Below are 24,242 nucleotides of genomic sequence, written 5' to 3'. Positions count from 1 at the left end.
GACTGCAGCATTGAGCACTAGGATGCGGTAAGCTATTAACGGCAGGAGCATCCACCGCAGTGCTGCTGTTTACGGAGATGGAAATTGCTTCAATCCAATCACAGTCGAGTTTTACACGTCTGTGAGCCAATCACATTGTGGATTTGCCTTATGGGCGTTACCAATGTGCAATGCCTCCCTTGGGGTGGGCCAGTGTTCGGTTGAGAGGCGCGCGCACACCGGCTGGTGGAGTACCACGGATGAGAGAGCGGGCAATAAAGAAGAAGGGATTCTTTTAGCTCCCATTGTACTTCCACGCGAATACTGGTAAACTCCACAGGAGGATTTCTTTCACCTGCTGCGTGTGGTACGTTTTACACAGTCGCCCCAAATGTCTTTTTTCATCGTTTTCTCGCGTGGCTAGCAGCGTTCTGCGTTCACTGTGGCTAGCGGATTATTGTGCCTTGACTTTTCAATGATGGAGGACCTATAATGCTAGCCGGTGTCGCTACATTTAAACAATACAGTTTAGAGTAACCTTTCCCTCCATTAAGTTATATGGAATTAAGGCATTTTAAGATAGAGTTTGAAACGGTTCGGTCATTATCCGCCTTGCATTTATTTTATCTCCACTCAGACGTCTCTTGAGCCGCCCACACCCATGATGAGAATCGTTCACAAGTCCGAAAAAAAAAAAAAAAAGAGTCACAAGTTTGGTCGTGACGTTGGTTCAGCTTTTAGAGCACTGCAAATGAAAGCTAGCAAGCTGTATTTTTCAAATACAATCAACAACCCTGCAAATAACGAAAATTGTTACCCTCACAATTAAAAAAAAAAGAGGCATTTTGATCCAGATGATTGCTAAACAGTAGTGAAATATATTGATTAGTAATTCAAATGTAAAAATTTCCCCTTTGTATTCTATTCCTCTACAATATTTTGTACATTTATTTGTGTAACCCTGCTGTGTTCTAAACCCATTTAATGAAATTAACTGTCCCACTGACTCATGATGTCACTCTCTAGGCCACACCCCTTAAAGGCACACATCAACACAATTCCCTCTTGGTATATTTTTTTTCTTGGTGTTGCCGCGGGACATACAAAGTAATGCTAAGGAGATGCAGTGACCCACAGCAGCCACATTGAACCCCCTCCCCATTATTATTCCGTGACCTGACCCACATTCGTGTCCCAGCTGGGTTCAAGCATGGGACCTGCTTGTGGGTTCATCATCTCCCAGTATTCATCAGTAAATCTTGTCCCACGTGACAAGCAGCCTTGCTGCCTGCAGAGGTTCTTCCTCGTCAAAGCAGTCTGATTGCATCATATACTGACACGCAGGGGCAGTATAATGTTAGGTTAAATTATTATTAGATTTTTTTTTATCTGGTTAATTAAAAAAATAATTGACAGATTAATGGGTTCTAAAAATAATTGTTAGTTGCAGCTTTAATCTTCAATTATTTTTACAGTGCAGTGGAGGTTTCCATGGGTGATGATTTCAAATGTGCATGTGGGCTGGTTACGTGCAGGGATGGAGGTGGAAGGTTTTCGATGTCTGTGTGGGCACGTCCACACAGACTTAAATATGGGTGAGAGATAGTTTAAGTGAAGGAGAAGAAATGCATTTGTGTCATTTCTTCAGAAATAAATATGAAAAAATCTTTAATGAGAGGTTGTGAAATAATCTTGGAACTTTCCCCCTCAGGGCTGTTGGTTCATTTTTATTGCGCGAATAAACTCCACAACATTTAAATAACCTATTTTGTGTTCTGCTGCAGGTGGCCAAGCGAGGAAGTTCTGGTAGCTGCCAGCAATGTCGCAGAGGAGCGGGCAGGACGACCCGGAGCGGTACCTCTTTGTGGACCGCGCTGTGGTCTACAACCCGGGATCGCAGGCCGACTGGACGGCCAAGAGGCTGGTATGGATCCCTTCGGAACGCCACGGCTTCGAGGCGGCCAGCGTGCGCGAGGAGCGTGGCGACGAAGTGATAGTGGAGCTGGCGGAGAATGGGAAAAAGGCGTCAGTCAACAAAGACGACATCCAGAAGATGAACCCGCCCAAGTTTAGCAAGGTGGAGGACATGGCAGAGCTCACCTGCCTCAACGAAGCCTCCGTACTACACAACCTCAAGGATCGCTATTATTCGGGCCTCATTTACGTGAGTAATTTTGAGGTCTAGTTATGTTTGAATGGAGCTCACGGCAGGAATGCTCATTTCACCATCATGAATAAAAAGATGGATACTTTACTGACTAGTGTCTGGGCAGCCAAGCCTTTGCCCTCAGGCCTGCTAATCCCACAAATACCCCCTGGGCTCCGCTGTCAAGGGCAGCCAGCTGAGTCATTCCCGTCTCCCCACTGCTCGCAGCCCATGCTGGGTTGGTGGCAGTGATCCGTCTGTCTGGCTCTGTGCCCACTGTAGGGGGTCCATGAGGGGGTTAGTGTGGCACACAATATTACAAACTACAAGTTAGTCTATGCCAGATAGATGGGTTTGAATATTAGCATGATTTTTTTTTTGTCTGCTTACATTGCATATCTGAACTATAGATTTAACTCTCGACTTGACTTTATGGCAGCCCATTTGAACTGATTCAATGCCAGCCATCTTAAAATAGATATTTGACGTCTTTTGCCGTCAACGGGAGTGAATGAGTTAACATAAAAGCAATGGCCAAAATGAACTGACCTCTGCACTTGCATTCAGATTGTCTTTGTTTCTTGTTTTAATAGACATATTCTGGTCTCTTCTGTGTGGTCATAAATCCCTACAAAAACCTCCCTATCTACTCTGAGAACATTGTGGAAATGTACCGGGGCAAAAAGAGGCACGAGATGCCCCCTCACATCTACGCCATCTCGGAGTCTGCTTACAGATGTATGCTGCAAGGTAAGTCTGCTGCTCTCCTCCATATATATGTTGTACAATAGGATCGTTTTGAATCAAAAACACCATCCGCTCCCGATATTTGATATCCTCCGCTTTGGATGTGATCGTAACTTCAGATGATGTCACATTCATTGTGCGAAGATGACTTCATTGGTTTCATGAAGAACGGGTGGTTCAGCCTCAAGACTTTGATTAACGATTGCTGGTTTTCATTTTGGCGGCTGTATCGTTCAAAGATAAATAGCAAGCTTCCTTTTGTGTGTCAGCCTTTGTAAATTGTTTATCATGTTACGCGGTGCTTTCAAGTGGTTAGGGCTAATTGATCTTATTTGAATTTTTTTTATCTCTCATGGTTATTCTCAGCACCTTAAAAAAGGCTTTATCGATTCAGCCCAAAACCCGTGACTGAAGTCCTTTGCACTGAATTGCATCTCCAAGCATCCTTGTTGGCAAAGCTCCCAACTTTCTGAGTGAACACTGACCAACTGGGCTCTGACCATCAAGAACACAGAGGGTGACCCCATTGTGCTCGACAATAAGACCTTTATGCCACGGAGATGCCCTCTGACTGAGGGTGGTGACAAACTGGACAGCCCTTGTCACTCCTTTCGCAGCCTGTCAAAACAACACGGCATTATCTATTTTTATACTTTTTGCCTTTTCTTTAAAATTACAATTGGTAAACTCAGTCAAACTCTGTTTGTTTGTATGTAGATAAAAAAAAAAAGATGATTCACTGATAACCAGCAGTTGTAGTAATGTATTGACCAAATAAGACAGCTGGGGTGTCTCCTCCGCCTCTACAGCTGCTCGACAATGTCGGAAGTTGCAGCAAATCGGTTCATTGTTGCAGCATTACGTCAGCATATTGAATGTAAAACCAAACAATCGTCACGATAGTGGCATTTTTACCAATGAGGCTCGCTTTTGTGCTCCGGAGGCTTCCGGTTTCTTCATCTTGTGTCTGGGGAATCTTGGATTAGGATTTCATAACATTAGTGATGTCACAAATGTTTCTTCCAGGCCCAGCGCTTAATACTCGATTTTTCAATATTCAAAAGCAAAATGCACTAATGGGAGGAACCCCCCCCAAACACAGCGCCATTCTAACTCTGTTTCCCCGTGAACGGCGTCGTGCTTTGAAAAAGAGGTTTGTAGGTTGGAGATTAGTGGGTGCCAGCTGCTAGGGTCGGTGGCCCCGAGCATCTCAACAACCTGATTAATATTAGCGATCATCCATTTGGAAAGTACAACACAAGTTGATGAAGATGGACGGAAAGACTGAAATCTGTCACGTGTCTAATTTGTTGCCATTTTTTATTGGTATCCTCGGCTTGTTGTACGATAGTTTAGTGAATGGCAACAATGCATAACATTTGGAGCTGCTAGCAAATGAGGGGATCCTGTTATTAGCTAACGGGTGTCTGAGTTTCGCAGGCATGTGGTAATGACCTCTATGTTGCTGCATAGCCAAGCAACGCTCTGATGCGTTCTTTAACGGGGTGTTAGCTAACACAAATACAGTGTGTAAGCAGACCAGTAAACCTAATGAACATCTGTTGTTGATCAGTGTCCTTGTTTACTCCTGATATGATATCGCTATACTCTGAGCCATTATGCTTTATGAATAATAAAAGCATGATGAGAAATGTCACGTCAGCTGTCCCAGCACCCCACGAAGGCTCCCGAGATGGGGCAGCACCACCTCGACTCTGAACCTGAAGTTGATGTTTATCGACCTCCATCTTAGATGAGTTAGATAGCGAGCGTGAAGTGATTTACACAGCCAAGAATGTTCGATCAAACACTTGGGAATGTTTATAATTAGAGTGTACACAAAGAGAAGGCTTTGCCTCCACCTGGTAGCAATTCGAGCACAGTCATGACCCTTTGAAGCAAGAACCTAAAACCTTCGCTGCACGATACCACACACAATTCTGAGATTCAACACATTGCTACAAGGTAAAGCAATTGTTTCTAGCTATGGTACTGTTACTACTGTATGGATAAATATTCTCAAACTTCATGGTAACATTGCTTGCTAATGAAGTTATTTCCCTCAAAGGCGAAGGGCAATGCAACAATACTCATTTGAGCCCCCCCCCCCTGCTGTTTTCTGGAATTTGCGAGTACCGCTCGCTTTATATTGACTTATTTTACTAGCAGTTTTTCTATTTCTTCATTCATTCCGTAGAAGGTTAACCAGAAACTAACATGACATCAGATGTACCTCTTAGACCTGGTGCAAGAGGTCCAATCGCATTTAAGTACTGACAATGAAGTTATTTACAAGAAGTTAATTCTTAATTTATGTTCGTTCTTCCGTGCTTCTTTATTTTTGGCACTTTTCCTGTCAAGTCTGCTGAGAGTGGCAAGGAAGCATTGGACCAGTAGAACCAAAATACATCTTCATGCTCAACTCATCCATCACATCTTTTTTTTTCCATTTTCTCTTCTCCAGTCAGTTCTTGGCTACCTTACCACCTGTCAAATATGATTTGTTATAGAACTGATATATTTATAAAGTAGAGAGCCTTTTCTTGAAATTAAAAATATTACTGGGGGAGTGTCTCTATATTTGATTCCATCGCCGGCTCAAAAATGTTCCACATGGGAAAGCAAACATTGAGGATCTTCACTGCATATGTTTCCATTTTGAAAAGTGCAGCTGACACACATCAGCCCGACCTCGACTGACACCAGTGCTCTTTGTCATTTTGCTCTTTAAATAAATAGTTATAATCGATTCACCATTCTAACTTTCGCAACACTAGATATCCGTGGCCGGTCAGTTCTTTTCCAACAGAAAGTGTTTCCTGATATGTGGAATATGTATGGCAGGGGTCGGCAATGATATCCTGCATTGAAAACTTTCTCCGTTTTTACCTTCTGTTACTCTTGCCTTGAAAATGGAGTAATGTCAACACCGGCAGTCATGTGAAACTGTCACAACCTCCTCTAGCTCATTTTATGCCTATCAAGTAAGATTATAGGAAAATTGTGAATGGATGTTTTGTTTTCTTTCCTCATTTGCAATGATACCCAGATTGTCTGCGGTCTTGTGCTGCCGGTGCAGATGTTAACCTATGGAAGGGAAGAGACAGGATTCTATTTTTCCACCGTGCCTGGATTTAGACTGATAAACAGGAGCTATGTGAGCGCTGTTGGCGTGTTGCTTCAGATAGCAACACGAACGAATAAAGAGGCTTGTTGAAACGGTTCACTTAGCTTTATATCAGGCTTAGACTCCATTCTCAAAATCGGTCTATTTATGTTTCCCATATGTCCTTCTTGGATTAAGTATGATACTACCGGAACACCCATTTTCCGTCACTGCCATTTGTACTGAACAGACATTTTCTCGATTTATTTATTTATTTTATTATTATTTTTAATTATTATTATTTTAAAGATCCACTTTTTATTTTTTACGATCCATTGTACCTCCGGAAAGCAGAGATCTATTTTCTTGGTAACTGAGGAAAAGGCCAAAGAGGTGTTTGTGTGTGGCCACGCCCCCATGTCACAGAATTTAACTGCAGGAAGTTCCCCCGGGTCAATGCCAGGAAATCCAGATTGCCCCTGATGATTCCTCCAGCTGTGTCCTCATTCAGATACTTATTTTTTTTCTTCCACTTTCCACATAGTCAGCACTTCACCTGTCAGTAACTCCACTTATGTTGACATACACAAAACAGTTGCTCAAAGTGTTTTTTTCAAATGATTCCCCATGAAGATAAATCAATGCCACGATTCTCTTGCTTCCAACAATCTGTGACTTCTTGTTGTCATTTCTTTTTTTCTTTTGTTGTTTCCCCACAGATCGAGAGGACCAGTCCATTCTGTGCACGTGAGTCTACAGACTACAATTTATATTGCGGAATTACAATTACACATTGGATGGATTTGAAAGTAAAAGGCGCATAATCAAGTGGCTCTGAGTAAAGCAGCCAACGTCGCAAGGTCAAGAGCGTTGCTCCAAGTCCTTGTGACGCTGACCAGACGGTTGCTACTTGTAAGAAAAACATTTTTGACATTTTTGTCACATCTGTTTTTTCCACTCACAAGAGTGTGCCGATGACAGGAATGGAAAAAATTCCAAACTTATCAAGACGCCAATCATGCCCCCACAGCCTTGCTCTATGGAGGTCTTATTTTGTACTTCCATTTTTACATTGGCCGCAAATACCAAAACTAGTTGCTCTTTTACCAACTGTGATTTTTTTTATTTTTTTCTCTTGCTAACATTTATAGTGCAACATTTTGCATCGGGTAATAAAGTGTAATGATTTTTAGTTTTCCATTTGGGTATTCATTTGACGCAACATTTTTAAGGTTGCATGTAACCTACTTATATTAAAAATTATTTTTGAAGTAAAAAGACGTGATAACGTGGAATGTCACACCCAGCACTTTAACTTTCAATGTGTGATGGATTGGTATAAATCCCTCCACCATTACCTATGCTTTACTCATATTTACATTGAGCCACACTCACTCGACAAGAGTCCAACACTATTTTGTGCATTCTTGGCATGTGCAAATTTATACTTTGGGTAAAACCCCAGACGTGCTTTAAATCGCAAGTGCTACGAGACTTTAGAGGATTTTGTCTTTCGGTCTTTGGAGGGGTTTTTTTGTGTGTGTGTTCGCAACACCAGAGAGGGAGCTGCAAAAAGCAAACTCGACATATACAAAACCACAATTTGCTAAGCTAAATTGCATGCCGGTCCTGAGCAGCCGTTTGTGTTTTCCTGAGAGCAGTTTAGCGTCTGCAATTGTCTACAGCTGCCTCTTCTCTACTGATGTTTGTTTTCATGACAGAGATAAAGATGGGATGGATTCCTGGTTCATTCCGGGGCACTTTTCGCATAGCTTGATGTTCTTTTGTCTCTCCCAGTGGTGAGTCTGGAGCTGGCAAAACCGAGAACACAAAGAAGGTCATCCAGTACCTGGCACATGTTGCCTCCTCCCACAAAGGAAGGAAAGACCACAACATTCCTGTGAGTATTATCTCAACATTAGTTTCCGTCAAAGAAACTGATCAGTTTAACTGACGTATCCATGTCTGCATAAAAAAAAAAAAAATGGCCGCCGTGCAGGGGTTGGCTGACAATGAGTTGCGTATTGTTTAACACTTTGCAATTTGTTCCTTTGTAACAAACAGCCAGAATCTCCCAAACCGATGAAGCTCGAGGCAAGTCTATTTTTCATTCTACACTTCATCAATCATTCACAAATGTTTGGTTAATAACACTTAGTAGAAAATTGCACAATCCAAACAAGCACTGAACACAATTTTTGACGACATAAAATTGACCGAGCTTACTTTGTTTTTTTTATTGTCAGACACAAAATTCAGTTGTAAGTACTTTTTTTTTTGTAAGATGGCATGTCCTTGTAAACATCCATGATTGTCTTTCACAAACATACGTTGTCTATGTAAATGTGCCATTATGTAAAGTTATATACACACATAAGTAACATAAGTATTATATTGATTCATTATAAAAGTGTCCAAACATTTACCCAAGCGTCAAAAACAATAGCAACATTGAGTATAGAAAAGACAGACCAATAAGAAAGTTTATTTTATTGTGGGCGGCGGCGCTAAAAATTGCATTCATGTCATGATTGACTTGTTATAATAACACTTGAATCCCCCTCATGTCCTACAGAATGGAGTCCTCTTTTATGTGAGTAGAAAGTAGCTTTTCACCTGACTGGCTTTACTTGCAATACAAAGGGGGCGGGGCTCTACCTATTTTGCTTCCATCCACACTTTGAAAGACTTTCAATGCTTCCAGACTTTCATAAGGTTTTTACAGCAACACATCTTGTTGCGTTTTATTTGAACATATTCATATTACATCGGCAAATGTGAGTAATCATTCACAATGTTGAAATTTGATTTTCCCTCTGCTCAAACAAAGCTCAACAAACTGGAGACATTCTTGGAATTTTCACGAAATTTTGGGATGCCATCTAACTTAAATACAATGGTGCCTTGATTTACGATTTTTTTTATTCCCCCCTGACCATGCTTGTTACTCAAAACAATCTTAAATAATCTTTGCCCATCAAAATGAATTAAAATGCAATTTTCCCCATACCTCATTCATGTGTGTGCTTTGGACACCAAGGAAAGCTAAAAATAAGGAAAAAGGAAAGTAAAAATAAAACTAAGAACTCCTTCGGAACTTGAAGTCAGAAAATGGCTTAAGCGCCTTTGTTTTCAGATGACTTCCCCACATCAACTTGGCCTTGACCAGATTTAAGTACTTTGTACCGTTTCCAAGGAGTGACCGTTTATGTGCTCTTTAGATAAGTCAACATTTTTTTTTGTGTCTGACCTACACAGCAGATGTTTCACCACTGAGTGCACATCCTCAACTGAAAAGATTTAGTGTTGCAGTTTGACTGATCCTCTTTGACTCTTCTCAATCTGTCCAGCCTTCTACAGCGCCCGCCAAAAATGCCTGTGTTGCGGGGAGACACAAAGTTGTAGCTAAGGCAGCGAAATGGCCAAAACGATGGAATAATTAAAGGCCTTCCGAAAGACTCGCAGGAACAGCTGCACAACAATCGGAGTCACTTGTGGCGGCTGGCCAGAGTCAGACACACCACTAACTCTTATTGCATCAGAAATGTGGGTCAGCTCATGTGGACCCCCTCTGGGCTTTATAATCGGCTTGTATTTTTGGGTCTTTTCTTTGTGAGCCAAAGAAAAAAAAAAAAAACATTTGTGGTTTGCAATTCATAATCCCAATTTGCTGCTCAAAGACTCAATTAAAAAGCATCAACTTTCTTTCCAAGTCTGATATCACATGCTTCAGCGCTGATCCACTTTTGTGGAAAACATCCAGTCACTTTGAGCTTCTGTAGCTATTCTTGAAATTTGACAAAAATATTCCCCAGAAAAGAAAAAAAAAAGCCTCAGCATTTTTGGATTCTCTGGTTAGGATTTAGCTCACTGTGTGGCTTCAGATGGAAACAGTAAATGGGCCACATGTTTAAACAGCTGCATAAATAGTATATTTATTTATTTTGCTTCTCAAAAGTGTCCAGTTTGACTGCCTGTTCATGGAATAATTCACTTTTGTGTCCAGAAAAAATATTTCCCAAGATAGCCTCTTGCCAATTATCTCATATTTGCTGCATACTAGTTGAGATATCACAACAACAACAAAAATTCTTTTTAACTTGCATTTTTTTGTATGCAGAATTTCCAATCTGAATAGACGTGATGTGTGTGACTTGGCGTTTGGTTATCAATCATTTCTGTCCCCTTTTTTTCTTCCTGCTGTCACAATCTATCCATCTTTATTTTGTCTACTTAACACATTGTCAGTGTGTCTGTCTTGTCTGTATGAAACACATGACCGCCAGATGTTGTTCTCTGCCTGCATGGATCTTTTTCTTTTTTCCTTTTCTTTTTTAATTGCACAATTACTTTATTTGTACATGTTGTCAAAGGATGGCTGTAACACTTCTTTCCTTTTTTTTTTCCTCACAGGGTGAACTGGAACGTCAACTCTTACAAGCCAACCCTATCCTGGAATCATTTGGGAACGCGAAGACGGTGAAAAACGACAACTCGTCGCGTTTTGTAAGTGCAAGATGCCTTCATTCTTATCTTTTCAAAGTCAATTCTAAATGTCAACAGTATGTCATCACCTCGTTGATGTTTGAAATTGATGCATTTTCCTGAAGCATTTATTTTCTATTGCAGGGGAAATTCATCCGCATCAACTTTGACGTTGCCGGATATATTGTTGGGGCCAACATTGAAACATGTAGCCTTTTTTTTTTCATTGACTCTGTTAGAAGGAAAATAAATGTAAAATATTTAAAGAACAATTCCTTGACCTATTTGTCTGTCAGATTTATTGGAGAAATCCAGAGCTATCCGCCAAGCCAAAGATGAACGCACCTTCCATATTTTTTACCAGCTGTTGGCAGGAGCCGGAGAACACCTCAAATGTGTGTATGCAACATGGATGCTCCTATTTTTATGTATATATAATTTATGGTTTATAATTGTATTCTTACCTCTGTAGCTGATCTGCTTTTGGAGGGATTCAACAACTACCGGTTTTTGTCTAATGGAAACCTCCCAATCCCGGGCCAGCAAGATAAAGACAATTTTCAAGAGACTATGGAGGCCATGCACATTATGAGCTTCTCGCACGAGGAGATTGTAGGTATGTTTCCATTGACGCGACAGATTGGGCAGCACCTCTCAGCGCCTCGGCCTCGCAGGTCACACGTGACCCCAATAAAGACAAGCCACATTGAAAATGGGTGGATTTTAAAATACTGTCTGAAATGCTAAATTCTTTTAGCAACTATAATCGCGTCATTAATGTAAAGCATATTTTCTCTGTTTTGTTTATTTCTCCTGCTTTCTCATTTTCCTAGCCATGTTGAAAGTGGTGTCCTCAGTTCTTCAATTTGGGAACATTATCTTTAAGAAGGAAAGAAACACCGACCAGGCCTCCATGCCTGATAATACAGGTAAAAAATGGATACAAATATCGAAGGTTACTCGATGTAGATTTCATACACTGGTTTCATATCTGCATTCAATCCAGTTCAGACTGTTATTGACTAGAATGTGACTATTTCTAGAAGAGGCTTGACACCTTCTATTTTTTTTTTCCACGAGCTCTAGACTGTTTCATTATATTTTATGCGAATGGTAAAATCTGTCATACAATTTCAGGAAAAGGCTCAAGATCGAGGTCTTGGTTTTAATCCGTTTTGGAAATGTTATTATATATCAAAGTTTCAAACAGTACTGCACTGGATTGACTCAACTGATTTCAATTTTCTAGCTGCTCAGAAGCTGTGTCACCTGTTGGGAATGAGTGTCATGGAATTTACCAGAGCCATCCTCTCTCCAAGGATCAAAGTGGGAAGAGACTATGTCCAGAAAGCCCAAACCAAAGAGCAGGTTGGTCTTCTGTAGATCTACTCCCACACTGCTTTCTTTATGATTACACTACTAACATTACACATAATAATATTTGAAGAATATTTGTGGAAACAGCGTTGTCTGCTCCTTTCACCAGGCTGATTTTGCTGTGGAGGCCTTGGCCAAAGCCACATATGAGCGTCTCTTTCGCTGGCTGGTCCATCGCATTAACAAAGCTCTGGACAGGACCAAAAGACAGGGGGCCTCCTTCATCGGGATCCTGGACATTGCCGGTTTTGAGATCTTCCAGGTTTGACTCCTAAAGACATTATCCCAATTGTGCTTTGAGTAATGACAGGATGGGGAATTTCTAATGTTGTCTCCCTCTTTCATAACAGCTGAACTCCTTTGAGCAGCTGTGCATCAACTACACCAACGAGAAGCTGCAGCAGCTCTTTAACCACACCATGTTCATCCTTGAGCAGGAAGAATACCAGCGGGAGGGAATCGAGTGGAGTTTCATCGACTTCGGCCTCGACCTCCAGCCCTGCATCGACCTCATTGAGAGGCCGGTCGGTAGTGAAATGAAGTTGTCATGTTGCTCAAGGATTTTATCGTGAGCGCTTGAAATTTTCTTTTTGTTCCTCTAGGCAAACCCTCCGGGGGTGTTAGCTCTGCTGGATGAGGAGTGCTGGTTCCCCAAGGCCACAGACAAGACCTTTGTGGACAAGCTGATCCAGGAACAAGGAACGCACACCAAGTTCCAGAAACCGCGCCAGCTCAAAGACAAAGCCGACTTCTGTATCATCCACTATGCTGGAAAGGTACGTTCACTACATCCATTGTGGAATTTTAATCAATAATTGTTACAGACTAGCCTTACTTTAGTGATACCGCGCAGTATTTCTCCTCCTCCTACAAGTAGAAAGAAACAATATTAGCTTCTCCAGTGGTAGAAATTGGGGTGGCGTTACGCAACACTGCAGAGCGAGACCTGCCGGGGAGGACATCTGCTTAGCATTATAGCGACCGTCTTACACAACTATCATTGAAAACCGCAAAGATTTGCAATTTTGTGCGGTGGGTGGAAAGAATGTTGAAGAGCAGAGACACATCGCCTAATGTTTAATATTAGGTATGCGCACAACAAATGATCTGGTGTGAACTGAAGAGTTGATCTGTGTACGACAGCCATCTGAAATCTTTGCTGTCAATCATGTCAGCCCGTTTACTACTGGTACATCAATTTGAATTCCCTGAAGGATTGTCATCTTTGAATTCATCTTGTATGGTGTCCTTCCTCAGGTGGACTACAAAGCCGATGAGTGGTTAATGAAGAACATGGACCCCCTCAATGACAACGTGGCCACACTTCTGAATCAATCCACTGACAAATTTGTGGCCGAGTTGTGGAAAGACGGTGAGTCGTTTCACTAGCCGTCGTAACAATTCACCTCAAGAAGCTTTTGACCTAACGGCTGGCTCTGCCTGGACGACTTCTTTAACAACCCTCCTCCCCTCTCTGTCTGTGTTTATAGAGATTCAGACAATTCAAAGGGCTTCATTCTATGACACTGTCACTAGTCTGGATGAGCCAGCAGGTGAATAGTAGCGTCATAGCAGACCTGGGCCAAAATAGTCATGACATTTTGATCCCAACATGCTCAAGTGACAAACAAAAGGGCCTGCCAGTACATTTTAGCCCAGATCTGATGGATCTATGTGTCATTGCTTCAGACAGTGTCGCCATTTGCTTCCAGGCTGCATGGCTCCATGTCTTGGCCATAAGCAGTAGCACCAAGTCTTGAGCTAGCTGCCTTTAGTTGTACTAGTGCGCTATGTGTGCTGATATGGGTCTCGTGATTGTTATATTCTTAAACAAGCTTTCGGGTGTGGTGTTAGGATGTGTCCCCGCTTGTGTCGTGAGATAACCTGAAATGAGTTGAATCAAGGTCCGTTTAACGACATCGATTTCCCCGCCTTCGTAGCGGCCAATTGAAACCAGATGCCGCTTGTGGTGTTTGTGTTGGCTACGTGCTGAGTGTTGGAGGGTTCACACAGCCGCCACTCGTTGCGTTGCTGCAGTCTGCCACTCATTAAAGTCTTGTGACCGTAATTCACCCAATGTTAGGTCACTACTTGGGAAGCTTTTTTTTTTTTTGCAGTTTGTCTGCCATGTCGACTTTGCAAACTGGAAATAGACTAGACAGGTGATATCTGTTATGTGTTGAAGGCAAAACACTACTAATTTCTCAACCATGCCTTCTTGGCCTGAATTTTTTGTTTAAAGGAATGCTTTTGAGAACGAGTTCTAATACTGTTCAAACTCCACGTAGCCCCAAAATGGAATGTTTTGAAAGTAATTTTTAATATATATATATATTGACTATGAATGTTTTTAGCCCTGAATAAATGTGTTCATTGATATGCAATTTATGACTCGATGTATAGTTGCAAGCTACAAGTGAATGTTAAGAAATAGTGCACAAGTCATCCAGTTTGTGTGCCTGCTGCTATCTTCCGGTCATTTGCACTGTTCCTCTCATCCGTCTCCATCACCACATTAGACACCGTTGCTCCTTTCACTTTGTCACAATGACTTGGTTTTAATCGATTCTCCCCGTCTCCGCCCACCAGTGGATCGTATAGTGGGTCTGGACCAGGTGGCGGGCATGAACGAGACGGCGTTTGGCGCCACCTACAAAACCAAGAAAGGCATGTTTAGGACGGTGGGGCAGCTCTACAAGGAGTCACTCACCAAGCTCATGGCCACACTGAGAAACACCAACCCCAACTTTGTCCGCTGTATCATCCCCAACCACGAAAAACGAGTAAATGCATACTTTAAATACAGATCACTTGGAGATTGTTGTCGCCGTCTCACTCGATTATTTTCCCTCTTCTAGGCAGGGAAACTGGAGCCTCACCTAGTTCTGGACCAGTTGAGGTGCAATGGCGTCCTTGAGGGGATCCGTATCTGCAGACAGGGGTTCCCCAACCGCATTGTTTTCCAGGAGTTCAGACAGAGGTGACATTTTTCTTATTGTTCTCACACTACCCCGGTGATGTCATCATTAGTTGACTTGTGTTCTCGTCTGCTGACAGATATGAAATCCTCACTCCCAACGCTATCCCCAAGGGCTTCATGGACGGGAAACAAGCTTGTGAGAGAATGGTAATGAGTGTTTACTATCTGTAACGGTTAGTTATTGGACCGTGACAATATTTCTTTCCCCAGATTCAAGCACTTGAGTTGGACCCCAACCTGTTTCGCATCGGGCAGAGTAAGATCTTCTTTCGAACTGGCGTACTGGCTCACTTGGAGGAGGAGCGGGATCTGAAGATCACTGACATCATCATTTACTTCCAGTCTGTGTGTCGTGGATATCTGGCACGCAAGTGAGATCTTTTTTTTGAAGATTGTCCTCGCTAGGTAGCAGCATGAATACATCTAACTTGTCGCCGCTTCATAGAGCCTTTGCTAAGAAACAGCAACAGCTAAGCGCCCTCAAAGTTCTCCAGAGAAACTGTGCGGCTTACCTGAAGCTGCGACACTGGCAGTGGTGGAGACTTTTTACTAAGGTGAGAAAAGCCACACCCGATTCTTCTAGCTACAGTGGAACACTACATTTACACCAACTTGTTTTATCCTGTCAGGTGAAGCCTCTTTTGCAAGTCACAAGGCAGGAGGAAGAGATGCAAGCCAAAGATGAGGAGCTGGTCAAGGTGAAGGAGAGACAGCAGATGGTGGAGAATGAGCTTTTGGAGATGGAGAGGAAACACCAACAGGTTGACATGTCTGCTTTAAACAAAAGTTTTTTTTCTTTTTTTTTTTCCTGAATAGCATTAAATTCAACAAATTTCCCCTGAGCAGCTCATGGAGGAGAAGAGCATTTTAGCAGAGCAGCTCCAGGCCGAAACGGAGCTCTTTGCAGAGGCCGAAGAGATGAGAGCTCGTCTGGCCTCCAGGAAACAAGAGCTCGAGGAGATCATCCATGACTTGGAGGCTCATGTGGAGGAGGAAGAGGAGAGGAACCAAAGTCTGCAGAACGAAAAGAAAAAGATGCAGATGCACATTCAGGTGTGTCTTCTTTTTTTTGTGTGAGGGATCAACGTTGAAATCATCTCATCTCTCGATTTGGTCTTCTACGCAGGACCTCGAGGAGCAGGTCGACGAGGAGGACGCCGCACGGCAGAAGCTTCAGCTCGACAAAGTGACAGCCGAGGCAAAGATTAAGAAATTAGAAGAAGACATTGTGCTGCTCGAGGATCAAAATACCAAGTTCCACAAGGTGAGATGTTCTGGAGACAACTTATGAAACATCTAAACTTGCATTCTCATCGCCAAATTTGTTTTTTTACATATAATGTTTTGTTTTTGTATCTGACAGGAGAAAAAGCTGCTGGAGGACCGGATCAACGAAGCTACCGCCATGTTAACAGAAGAGGAGGAGAAAGCAAAGAACCTTGGCAAGCTCAAGAACAAGCAAGAAATGATGATGGTGGATCTGGAGGGTACGAGAGGCCGCTCACACGCATGATCAGAGTCTCGTCAATATGTTTGTTTTTGTTTTGTTTTTCATAAAAAAATAGTTATGAGAATTAAAAAAAAAAAAAAAAAACTACATTCCGTGTATCACGTTTGTGTTACCACAGAGCGCCTAAAGAAGGAGGAGAAAACACGTCAAGAGCTGGAGAAGGCAAAACGCAAGCTGGACGCTGAGACGACAGACCTGCAAGACCAGATTGCCGAGCTGCAGTTGCAGATTGAGGAATTGAAAATTCAGTTGGCCAAAAAAGAAGAGGAGCTTCAGGCATCTTTGACCAGGTTAGATTGCAACTGCTCTTCTTTGGTTCTTGGTCGAACATTGCGCTTTACTTTTTTCTTCTCAATGTGGTCAACCGATAAGACTAACCCAAAAACACACCCCTAAATTGGATTTACAGCAGCAGGTCAAACATGTAGCACACCTCGCTGTTTGATGACCTTCCATGTTGTATGACCACACTTGCGTATCCTCTTCCCTGCTTGCGTGTAACCCATCTCCATGGCAACCACACTTGCAGAGGACTGAGCCACAAGCAATACCTCAAATAGGCATAACAACAAAGACAGTGGTGAGATAACACTGCGCCTGTCAACTGAGCGCATGCTGCTCTTTATCAGCCAGGTCACACTGAATAACACACACAAAAACACACACTCGGGCTGCAATGATAACCAGAGGTGCGGTCTGTACAGTTTTTGGTACGGCTAACTCCAAGGCTTTTTTTTTTTTTTAAAGACTGTTTATAGCAAGGCTTCTTTCCTTGCACTTCTTTCAGGACTGATGAGGAGACAGCGCAGAAGAACAATGCCCTCAAGCAGATCCGGGAGTTGCAGGCCCAACTGGCTGAGCTCCAGGAGGATCTGGAGTCTGAGAAAATGTGCAGAAGTAAAGCCGAAAAACTGAAGAGGGACCTCAGCGAGGAGCTTGAGGCGCTGAAGACCGAGTTGGAAGACACGTTGGACACCACTGCTGCCCAGCAGGAACTCAGGTGCGTGGATGTAAGCAAAAAAAAAAAAATCCCGTCTCTCTTTCTAATGTACAATTTTTTTCATTGTGACACAAGGACCAAGCGAGAGCAAGAAGTAGCTGAGCTGAAGAAAGCGATTGATGAGGAAAGCAAAAACCATGAGGCCCAGATCCAAGAAATGAGGCAGAGGCACGCCATTGCGCTGGAGGAACTGTCTGAGCAACTTGATCAGGCTAAGAGGGTGAGTCTTCATCAGTGGTCAAGTAGACCCAGTCAGAACACCGCTCAAAATTCCATCACTTTTCTGCAGTTCAAGTCCAATTTGGAAAAGAACAAGCAGTGTCTGGAAAATGACAACAAAGAGTTAGTCTGCGAGGTGAAGATTCTGCAGCAGACCAAGACAGAGTCCGAACACAAGCGGAAGAAACTGGAGTCCATGATGCAGGAGTTTACGTCCAGAACCACCGAGATGGAGCGAGCCAAGGGGGAAATGGCCGACCGATCCCACAAACTCCAGGTAGACTTCAACAACAATACGTTCATATCCAACTGTGGCTAGATTTATTTTGTTGACGTGATTTTATGTCCTCCTCTAGTTGGAATTGGACAATGTGTCAACCTTGCTGGAGGAGACAGAGAAGAAGGGCATCAAACTGACCAAGGAAGTTGACAACTTGGGAAGCCAGTTGCAGGATGCGCACGTATGAAATACCGCAACGTCAAACTGCACACAAATCTTTGCACAATGCAATCCGCAAACGGCGTGTTTTTGTGGCTGCAGGAGTTACTACAGGAGGAGACTCGTCAGAAGCTGAACCTTGGCAGCCGGGTGCGTCAGCTGGAGGACGAGAAGAACACTTTGATGGAGCAGCAGGAGGAGGAGGAGGAAGCCCGACGCAACTTGGAAAAACAGTTGCAGACGGTTCAAGCTCAGGTATGAGTTGGCGCTTAGATGCAAAGAGAACTCTTCCTCCATCATGTGATTATCTGAATATTTTTCACTCCCTATAGCTGCTTGAGACCAAGAAGAAGCTGGAGGAGGATGTGGGAGCCATAGAGTGTCTGGAAGAGGTGAAAAGAAAACTCCAGAAAGATGTGGAGTTGACCAGCCAGCGTCTGGAGGAGAAAGCCATGGCCATGGACAAGATGGAGAAGACCAAAAATAGACTGCAGCAGGAGCTAGATGACCTGGTGGTGGACTTGGACCACCAAAGGCAGATAGTCTCCAACCTGGAAAAGAAGCAGAAGAAATTTGACCAGGTTCGCTTTTGGAATTTTGAATTTGTCAAAGCCTCTGAATATGACGGTCGTGTCTCGCTTGCATGCGACAGATGCTAGCTGAGGAGAAGACCGTTTCGGCTCGCTACGCCGAGGAGCGTGACCGCGCGGAGGCCGAGGCCAGGGAGAAAGAGACCAAGGCCTTGTCCATGGCCAGAGCTCTGGAGGAAGCTCTGGAGGCCAAGGAGGAGCTGGAGAGGTTCAACAAGCAGCTCCGTGCAGAAATGGAAGACCTGATGAGCTCAAAGGATGATGTGGGGAAAAATGTGAGTGACACCACTGATCCATAAGAGTAGGGCGCTGAAAAGTGCTCTGAAAAGTGCTGCTCCTCATAGGTCCACGAGTTAGAGAAGTCCAAGCGTACACTGGAGCAACAGGTGGAGGAGATGCGGACTCAGCTGGAAGAGCTGGAGGACGAGCTGCAGGCCACCGAGGACGCCAAATTGCGTCTCGAGGTCAACATGCAGGCCATGAAAGCCCAGTTTGATCGAGACTTGCTGGCCAGGGATGAGCAAGGCGACGAGAAGAAGAGGGCGCTGGTCAAACAGGTTGCTCTTTATAACGTTGACATTTGTCATAAGACCAAGATATGTGTTGAGCCCGAGACGTGCCGCGATGCGAGCAGGTGCGCGAAATGGAGGCGGAGTTGGAAGACGAGAGAAAGCAGAGGACGCTCGCCGTGGCCTCCAAGAAGAAGCTGGAGATGGATCTCAGCGAGCTGGAGGGACAAATAGAAGCCGCCAACAAAGCCAGGGATGAGGCCATGAAGCAACTGAAGAAACTACAGGTCCACACAAGTTCATTTCGCCATCTCGGTCCTCACCACAGAGTGTTCATCCGTTTTTGTTTTTTTTTTGTTTTTTTAATCAGACTCAGATGAAGGACTATCAGAGGGAGCTGGAAGAGGCCCGGGCCTCCAGGGACGAGATCTTCACGCAGTCGAAAGAGAACGAGAAGAAACTCAAAAGTCTCGAAGCTGAAATCTTACAACTGCAAGAGGTGAGTGAGCAATTGTAAAGGCAATAGTCAGTGTCATGCTCGTCACCATGACAACCAAGAACATAGTCATCATTACTTTCAAATCATGTGTCGTAGGACCACGCAGCCTCCGAGCGAGCCCGCCGGCATGCCGAACAGGAGCGGGACGAACTGGCCGACGAAATCTCCAACAGCACTTCTGGAAAGTTAGTCTGCGCCCGTCCGTCTCTTTTCCAAGTGTTGACAAAAGCGGAGTTTGTTGATGTCGACGCTGTTGTCAGGTCCATGCTGCTGGAAGAGAAGAGGAGGCTGGAAGCTCAAATCGCCCAGCTGGAGGAGGAACTCGAGGAGGAGCAGGGCAACACGGAGCTACTTAACGAGCGCTTTAGAAAGAGCACTCTGCAGGTACGCAGACATTTGCAACACCAAAAGGTTGATTATATTTCAGCAAGTTAGCATTTATACTTAAAATAAGTATACCGTTTCTACAGGTGGAGAGTCTAAGCACGGAGCTGGCCGCAGAGCGCGGCGCCTCCCAAAAGAGCGAGAACGCTCGACAACAGATGGAGCGTCAGAACAAGGTCCTACCAATGTCCGCAGATGGCCTTGAACACGGGCAGGCCTCGCGAGTAAAAATCCCGTTTGTCCCACACAGGAGCTGAAGGCCAAGCTAGCAGAGCTGGAAGGCTCAGTCAAGTCTAAATTCAAAGCTTCCATCACGGCATTGGAAGCAAAAATCCTCCAGCTGGAGGAGCAGCTGGAACAAGAAGCAAAGTAGGTGCTCATGTTCTCAAAAGGTACCGCCTGAAGTAAACCATCAAATGTTTCGTCTTCAGAGAGAGAGCAGCGGCCAACAAGATAGTCCGCCGCACGGAGAAGAAGCTGAAGGAGGTGATGATGCAGGTGGACGACGAGCGGCGTCATGCTGACCAGTACAAGGAACAGGTGAGCCGCTTCAGTTTTTACTCTTTAATTAATTACAATTTAATAAATTGTCCTTCATTTCAAGAAGCCACATTAATAGTGCAAAAATCGATGGCATCTGACTCCCTGGAAAAAGTCGATTTTCCTGTATTGAGTCTTGAAGTCCTTTGTTTGCTCTGGTCCTCTTCTCTCTATTCAACGTGACTGTGGCGGTCCAGATGGAGAAAGGCAACTCGCGTATGAAGCAACTGAAGCGTCAGCTGGAGGAGGCGGAGGAGGAGGCCACCAAGGCCAACGCGTCTCGCAGGAAGCTACAGAGGGAGTTGGATGACGCCAGCGAAGCCAGCGAAGGTCTCAGCCGTGAGATCAGCAGCCTCAAGAGCAGACTCAGGTAAAATGTTGCGCCCACGCAATTTCTTCATTCTGGAAGTTGAGCATTTGCTTTTATTACACTCAGGCGAGGCGGTCCCGTCAACTTCTCGTCCTCCGGCCGCTCGGGTCACCACAACCTGAACGTGGACGGCGCCTCGGCGGACCGCTCCGACGACGACGCCGATAGCCGCAGCAGCGACTTCAACGACATGGCCAATGTGGAGTGAACACATTACGCTCACACGCTGACCCGGACTTAAAACCATGCGGCACATGTTCTCACCAGTACCACAACACGGCGGTACCTTGACATACAAGTGACCCAAGTTTTTCCACAGATTGCGTCATTGACGCTCACCCATTCCAAAATAGAAATTGTAATTGTGTATAGAGGCTGCAAGGCGGTGGCAAAGAACTTAAAATAGAGAGTATTAATAGTACACACCCTTCAATAACATGCTAGCACAAACATGAGCAAACAAATACGTGCACTAGCACTTTACACAAACTGCATTCATTTGCTAAAGTCACATGAACACAAAAGATTGTTGCGCAACTCCAGGACAGCCGACTAAACAGGACATCTCAATTTTGTTTTATCGCTAAAAATAAAATTGATAAAAATATACTGAACGAGATAGAAATTATGCCATGAAAGTTTCTTTTTTTTGTTTTAGTTTAAATTTTTTTGTGGCAGTGTTCAGGCAAATTTGTTCACATTCTATTTTATAATGTTCTTACTGTACAATGCTGTATAGTGCTATTTTACCCAAGATATGAGCAACTTGAGTTATCGGGTGGTCAAGTTAACAGTTCAAACTTTTAAGTCATGGTACCGCTGTATCTCTAATCTGTAAGCCCAGGGCCAAGCAACACTTCCTCCCTCTTTCCTTAGAAGCGAGGCACCGAGTCCACAAGAAGCAAACGGACCTGCTGCCTTTTATACTCCAGTGTCCATCAAAGTTCTCAAATATGTCAAAAAAAACAGAAAAAGCCAATCAATGCACCTCCAAGGAACTGAATTCAAAGTGGATGACAACACTGTGATGAAAAGACACTGGACATGGCAACACATGGCAACGGAACGGACTGCTAAGAGCTGCACAGTGACATCAAAATGGAAGAACACGTCGCGCACATTTACATTCTTTTTGCTACCTTCAACTCATACGAAAAAAGACTGGAAGAAAAAAAAACATAGTCTGAGGAAAGTTGGTTGAACATTTATACCATATCCTTCATTTCCAGTTTGTCCTCCATTCCAAAGACCATTCAGTACACTAGTTGAATGAAAAAAAAAAAATCACTACAGTGGAGAAATGTCACATCCTATTTTGTATTGTTAGTCACTAGTAACTTGTAGTTGACCTACTAGTTGCTAGTGAGGACAAACAGCGTAGTAGTACATGGACCTTAAACTGGTAGTTAGGGTGGTTTAAACTGTAAACACAAGTATGTCCCAAATATAATTGCAACAATAATGCAGTCATAACTTTGTGATGTGAACATGGAGACTTAATGGCAAGGAAATTGAATAAATGCTCAACTGGCTTTCCTTTATCTCATATAAAGTGCACGTCATCTCCTTTGTGTACAATGACAAAGATTCAACGTATGTTTCTTTGAAAGTGCCTTAGACACTAAATAAGAACATAAACGGCTGAGGATTTTTGCTCCAAAAGCTAACCAGAGATGATCTAACCACTTGTTTTTGTTTTGTTGCTGTGCTTCATATCCTCATGATACAAGACACGATGATGCTTTTACCTTCACTCATTCTGGCTCTGAACTACATTTCAAAGTCTCAGTTATTGTACTGGATCATTTTCATTTGGTTGGAAGCTTTAATAGGCTCAAGTAGTTGACACCAAGTTACTATGAATATGATGGTGATGATTGTCATTATTATTATTATTCAGCAGGCATTCCACTACAAATATTCCCACAGTTATTTCTCATATAACTGGATTTCTAGACAGTATTTTTTTTTTTAAGAAGAAAAATAAAGCATATTCATTGTAAGTCTCTCTTCTTTGATCACAAATATAAATATATTAATAATGTCTAGTTCTACCAAAAAGAACATAGACTTCAAGTTGCTATTGTACATAAATGCTGCAGTTACTAATTTATTTGGCATTGTTTTTAGACAACACTATATTGTATCGTACTAGAAGTATGAACTTTTTGATTGGCTGTTTGATCTGTGACGTCACTTGGACACACCATTAGGTACACCGCCATTTTCAGGTGTACCTAATCACAGGCCACTTTATTAGGGAAAAATCATGGTCAAAGCTTAAATGAAAGTGAAAAGTGCCACACCCGCCCTCACCCCCACTTTTTGATTGGCTGTTTGAGCTGTGACGTCACATGGACACTCCATTAGGTACACCGCCATTTTCAGGTGTACCTAATAACAGGCCACTTTATTAGGGAAAAATCATGGTCAAAGCTTAACGGAAAGTGAAAAGTGCCACACCCAAACAACCCCCCACTTTCTGATTGGCTGGTTGATCTGTGACGTCACACGGACACAGGTGTACCTAATCACTTCATTAGGGAAAAAGTTTAAGTGAAAGTGAAAAGTGCCACACCCGCCCTCACCCCCACTTTTTGATTGGCTGTTTGAGCTGTGACGTCACATGGACACTCCATTAGGTACACCGCCATTTTCAGGTGTACCTAAGAACAGGCCACTTTATTAGGGAAAAATCATGGTCAAAGCTTAACGGAAAGTGAAAAGTGCCACACCCAAACAACCCCCCACTTTCTGATTGGCTGGTTGATCTGTGACGTCACACGGACACAGGTGTACCTAATCACTTCATTAGGGAAAAAGTTTAAGTGAAAGTGAAAAGTGCCACACCCGCCCTCACCCCCACTTTTTGATTGGCTGTTTGAGCTGTGACGTCACATGGACACTCCACTAGGTACACCGCCATTTTCAGGTGTACCTAATAACAGGCCACTTTATTAGGGAAAAATCATGGTCAAAGCTTAACGGAAAGTGAAAAGTGCCACACCCAAACAACCCCCCACTTTCTGATTGGCTGTTTGATCTGTGACGTCACACGGACACAGGTGTACCTAATCACTTCATTAGGGAAAAAGTTTAAGTGAAAGTGAAAAGTGCCACACCCGCCCTCACCCCCACTTTTTGATTGGCTGTTTGAGCTGTGACGTCACATGGACACTCCATTAGGTACACCGCCATTTTCAGGTGTACCTAATAACAGGCCACTTTATTAGGGAAAAATCATGGTCAAAGCTTAACGGAAAGTGAAAAGTGCCACACCCAAACAACCCCCCACTTTCTGATTGGCTGGTTGATCTGTGACGTCACACGAACACAGGTGTACCTAATCACTTAATTAGGGA

The 24,242-nt window shown here is 43.4% G+C and overlaps 1 protein-coding gene across 1 annotated transcript; it reads left to right on the top strand.

Annotated features, from left to right (window-relative positions):
* The first annotated feature begins 199 nt into the window (after positions 1–199).
* On the top strand, positions 200–22,883 carry LOC147057131 (myosin-10-like). Its single transcript, XM_085911010.1, has 44 exons — positions 200–346; positions 1,764–2,143; positions 2,719–2,875; positions 6,698–6,725; positions 7,776–7,878; positions 8,043–8,072; positions 8,554–8,571; positions 10,392–10,484; positions 10,608–10,671; positions 10,760–10,858; positions 10,936–11,079; positions 11,297–11,392; positions 11,713–11,831; positions 11,950–12,102; positions 12,191–12,364; positions 12,443–12,616; positions 13,098–13,212; positions 14,430–14,623; positions 14,699–14,820; positions 14,898–14,967; positions 15,031–15,191; positions 15,266–15,374; positions 15,450–15,581; positions 15,667–15,873; positions 15,947–16,084; positions 16,184–16,307; positions 16,449–16,620; positions 17,118–17,330; positions 17,406–17,550; positions 17,620–17,826; positions 17,906–18,010; positions 18,091–18,243; positions 18,321–18,569; positions 18,641–18,853; positions 18,923–19,135; positions 19,213–19,374; positions 19,458–19,586; positions 19,683–19,771; positions 19,847–19,970; positions 20,057–20,146; positions 20,221–20,339; positions 20,402–20,510; positions 20,708–20,880; positions 20,947–22,883. The coding sequence occupies exons 2-44, from the start codon at positions 1,799–1,801 to the stop codon at positions 21,086–21,088; spliced, it is 5,976 nt and encodes a 1,991-aa protein (XP_085767136.1). The 5' UTR covers positions 200–346; positions 1,764–1,798; the 3' UTR covers positions 21,089–22,883.
* The last annotated feature ends 1,359 nt before the right edge of the window (positions 22,884–24,242 follow it).

This window comes from Syngnathus leptorhynchus, chromosome 5 (genome assembly GCF_054491065.1).
Source record: "Syngnathus leptorhynchus isolate UIUO chromosome 5, UIUO_Slep, whole genome shotgun sequence".
NCBI lineage: Eukaryota > Metazoa > Chordata > Actinopteri > Syngnathiformes > Syngnathidae > Syngnathus > Syngnathus leptorhynchus.
This window is presented reverse-complemented; position numbering and strand designations above follow the sequence as displayed.

Coding starts and splice junctions, on each gene's coding strand:
- LOC147057131 (XM_085911010.1), top strand. CDS start 1,799: ATGTCGCAGAGGAGCGGGCAGGACGACCCGGAGCGGTACCTCTTTGTG. Junction 15,582..15,666: donor TGGAGAGGAAACACCAACAG/GTTGACATGTCT, acceptor TCCCCTGAGCAG/CTCATGGAGGAGAAGAGCAT. Junction 19,375..19,457: donor AGCAACTGAAGAAACTACAG/GTCCACACAAGT, acceptor TTTTTTAATCAG/ACTCAGATGAAGGACTATCA.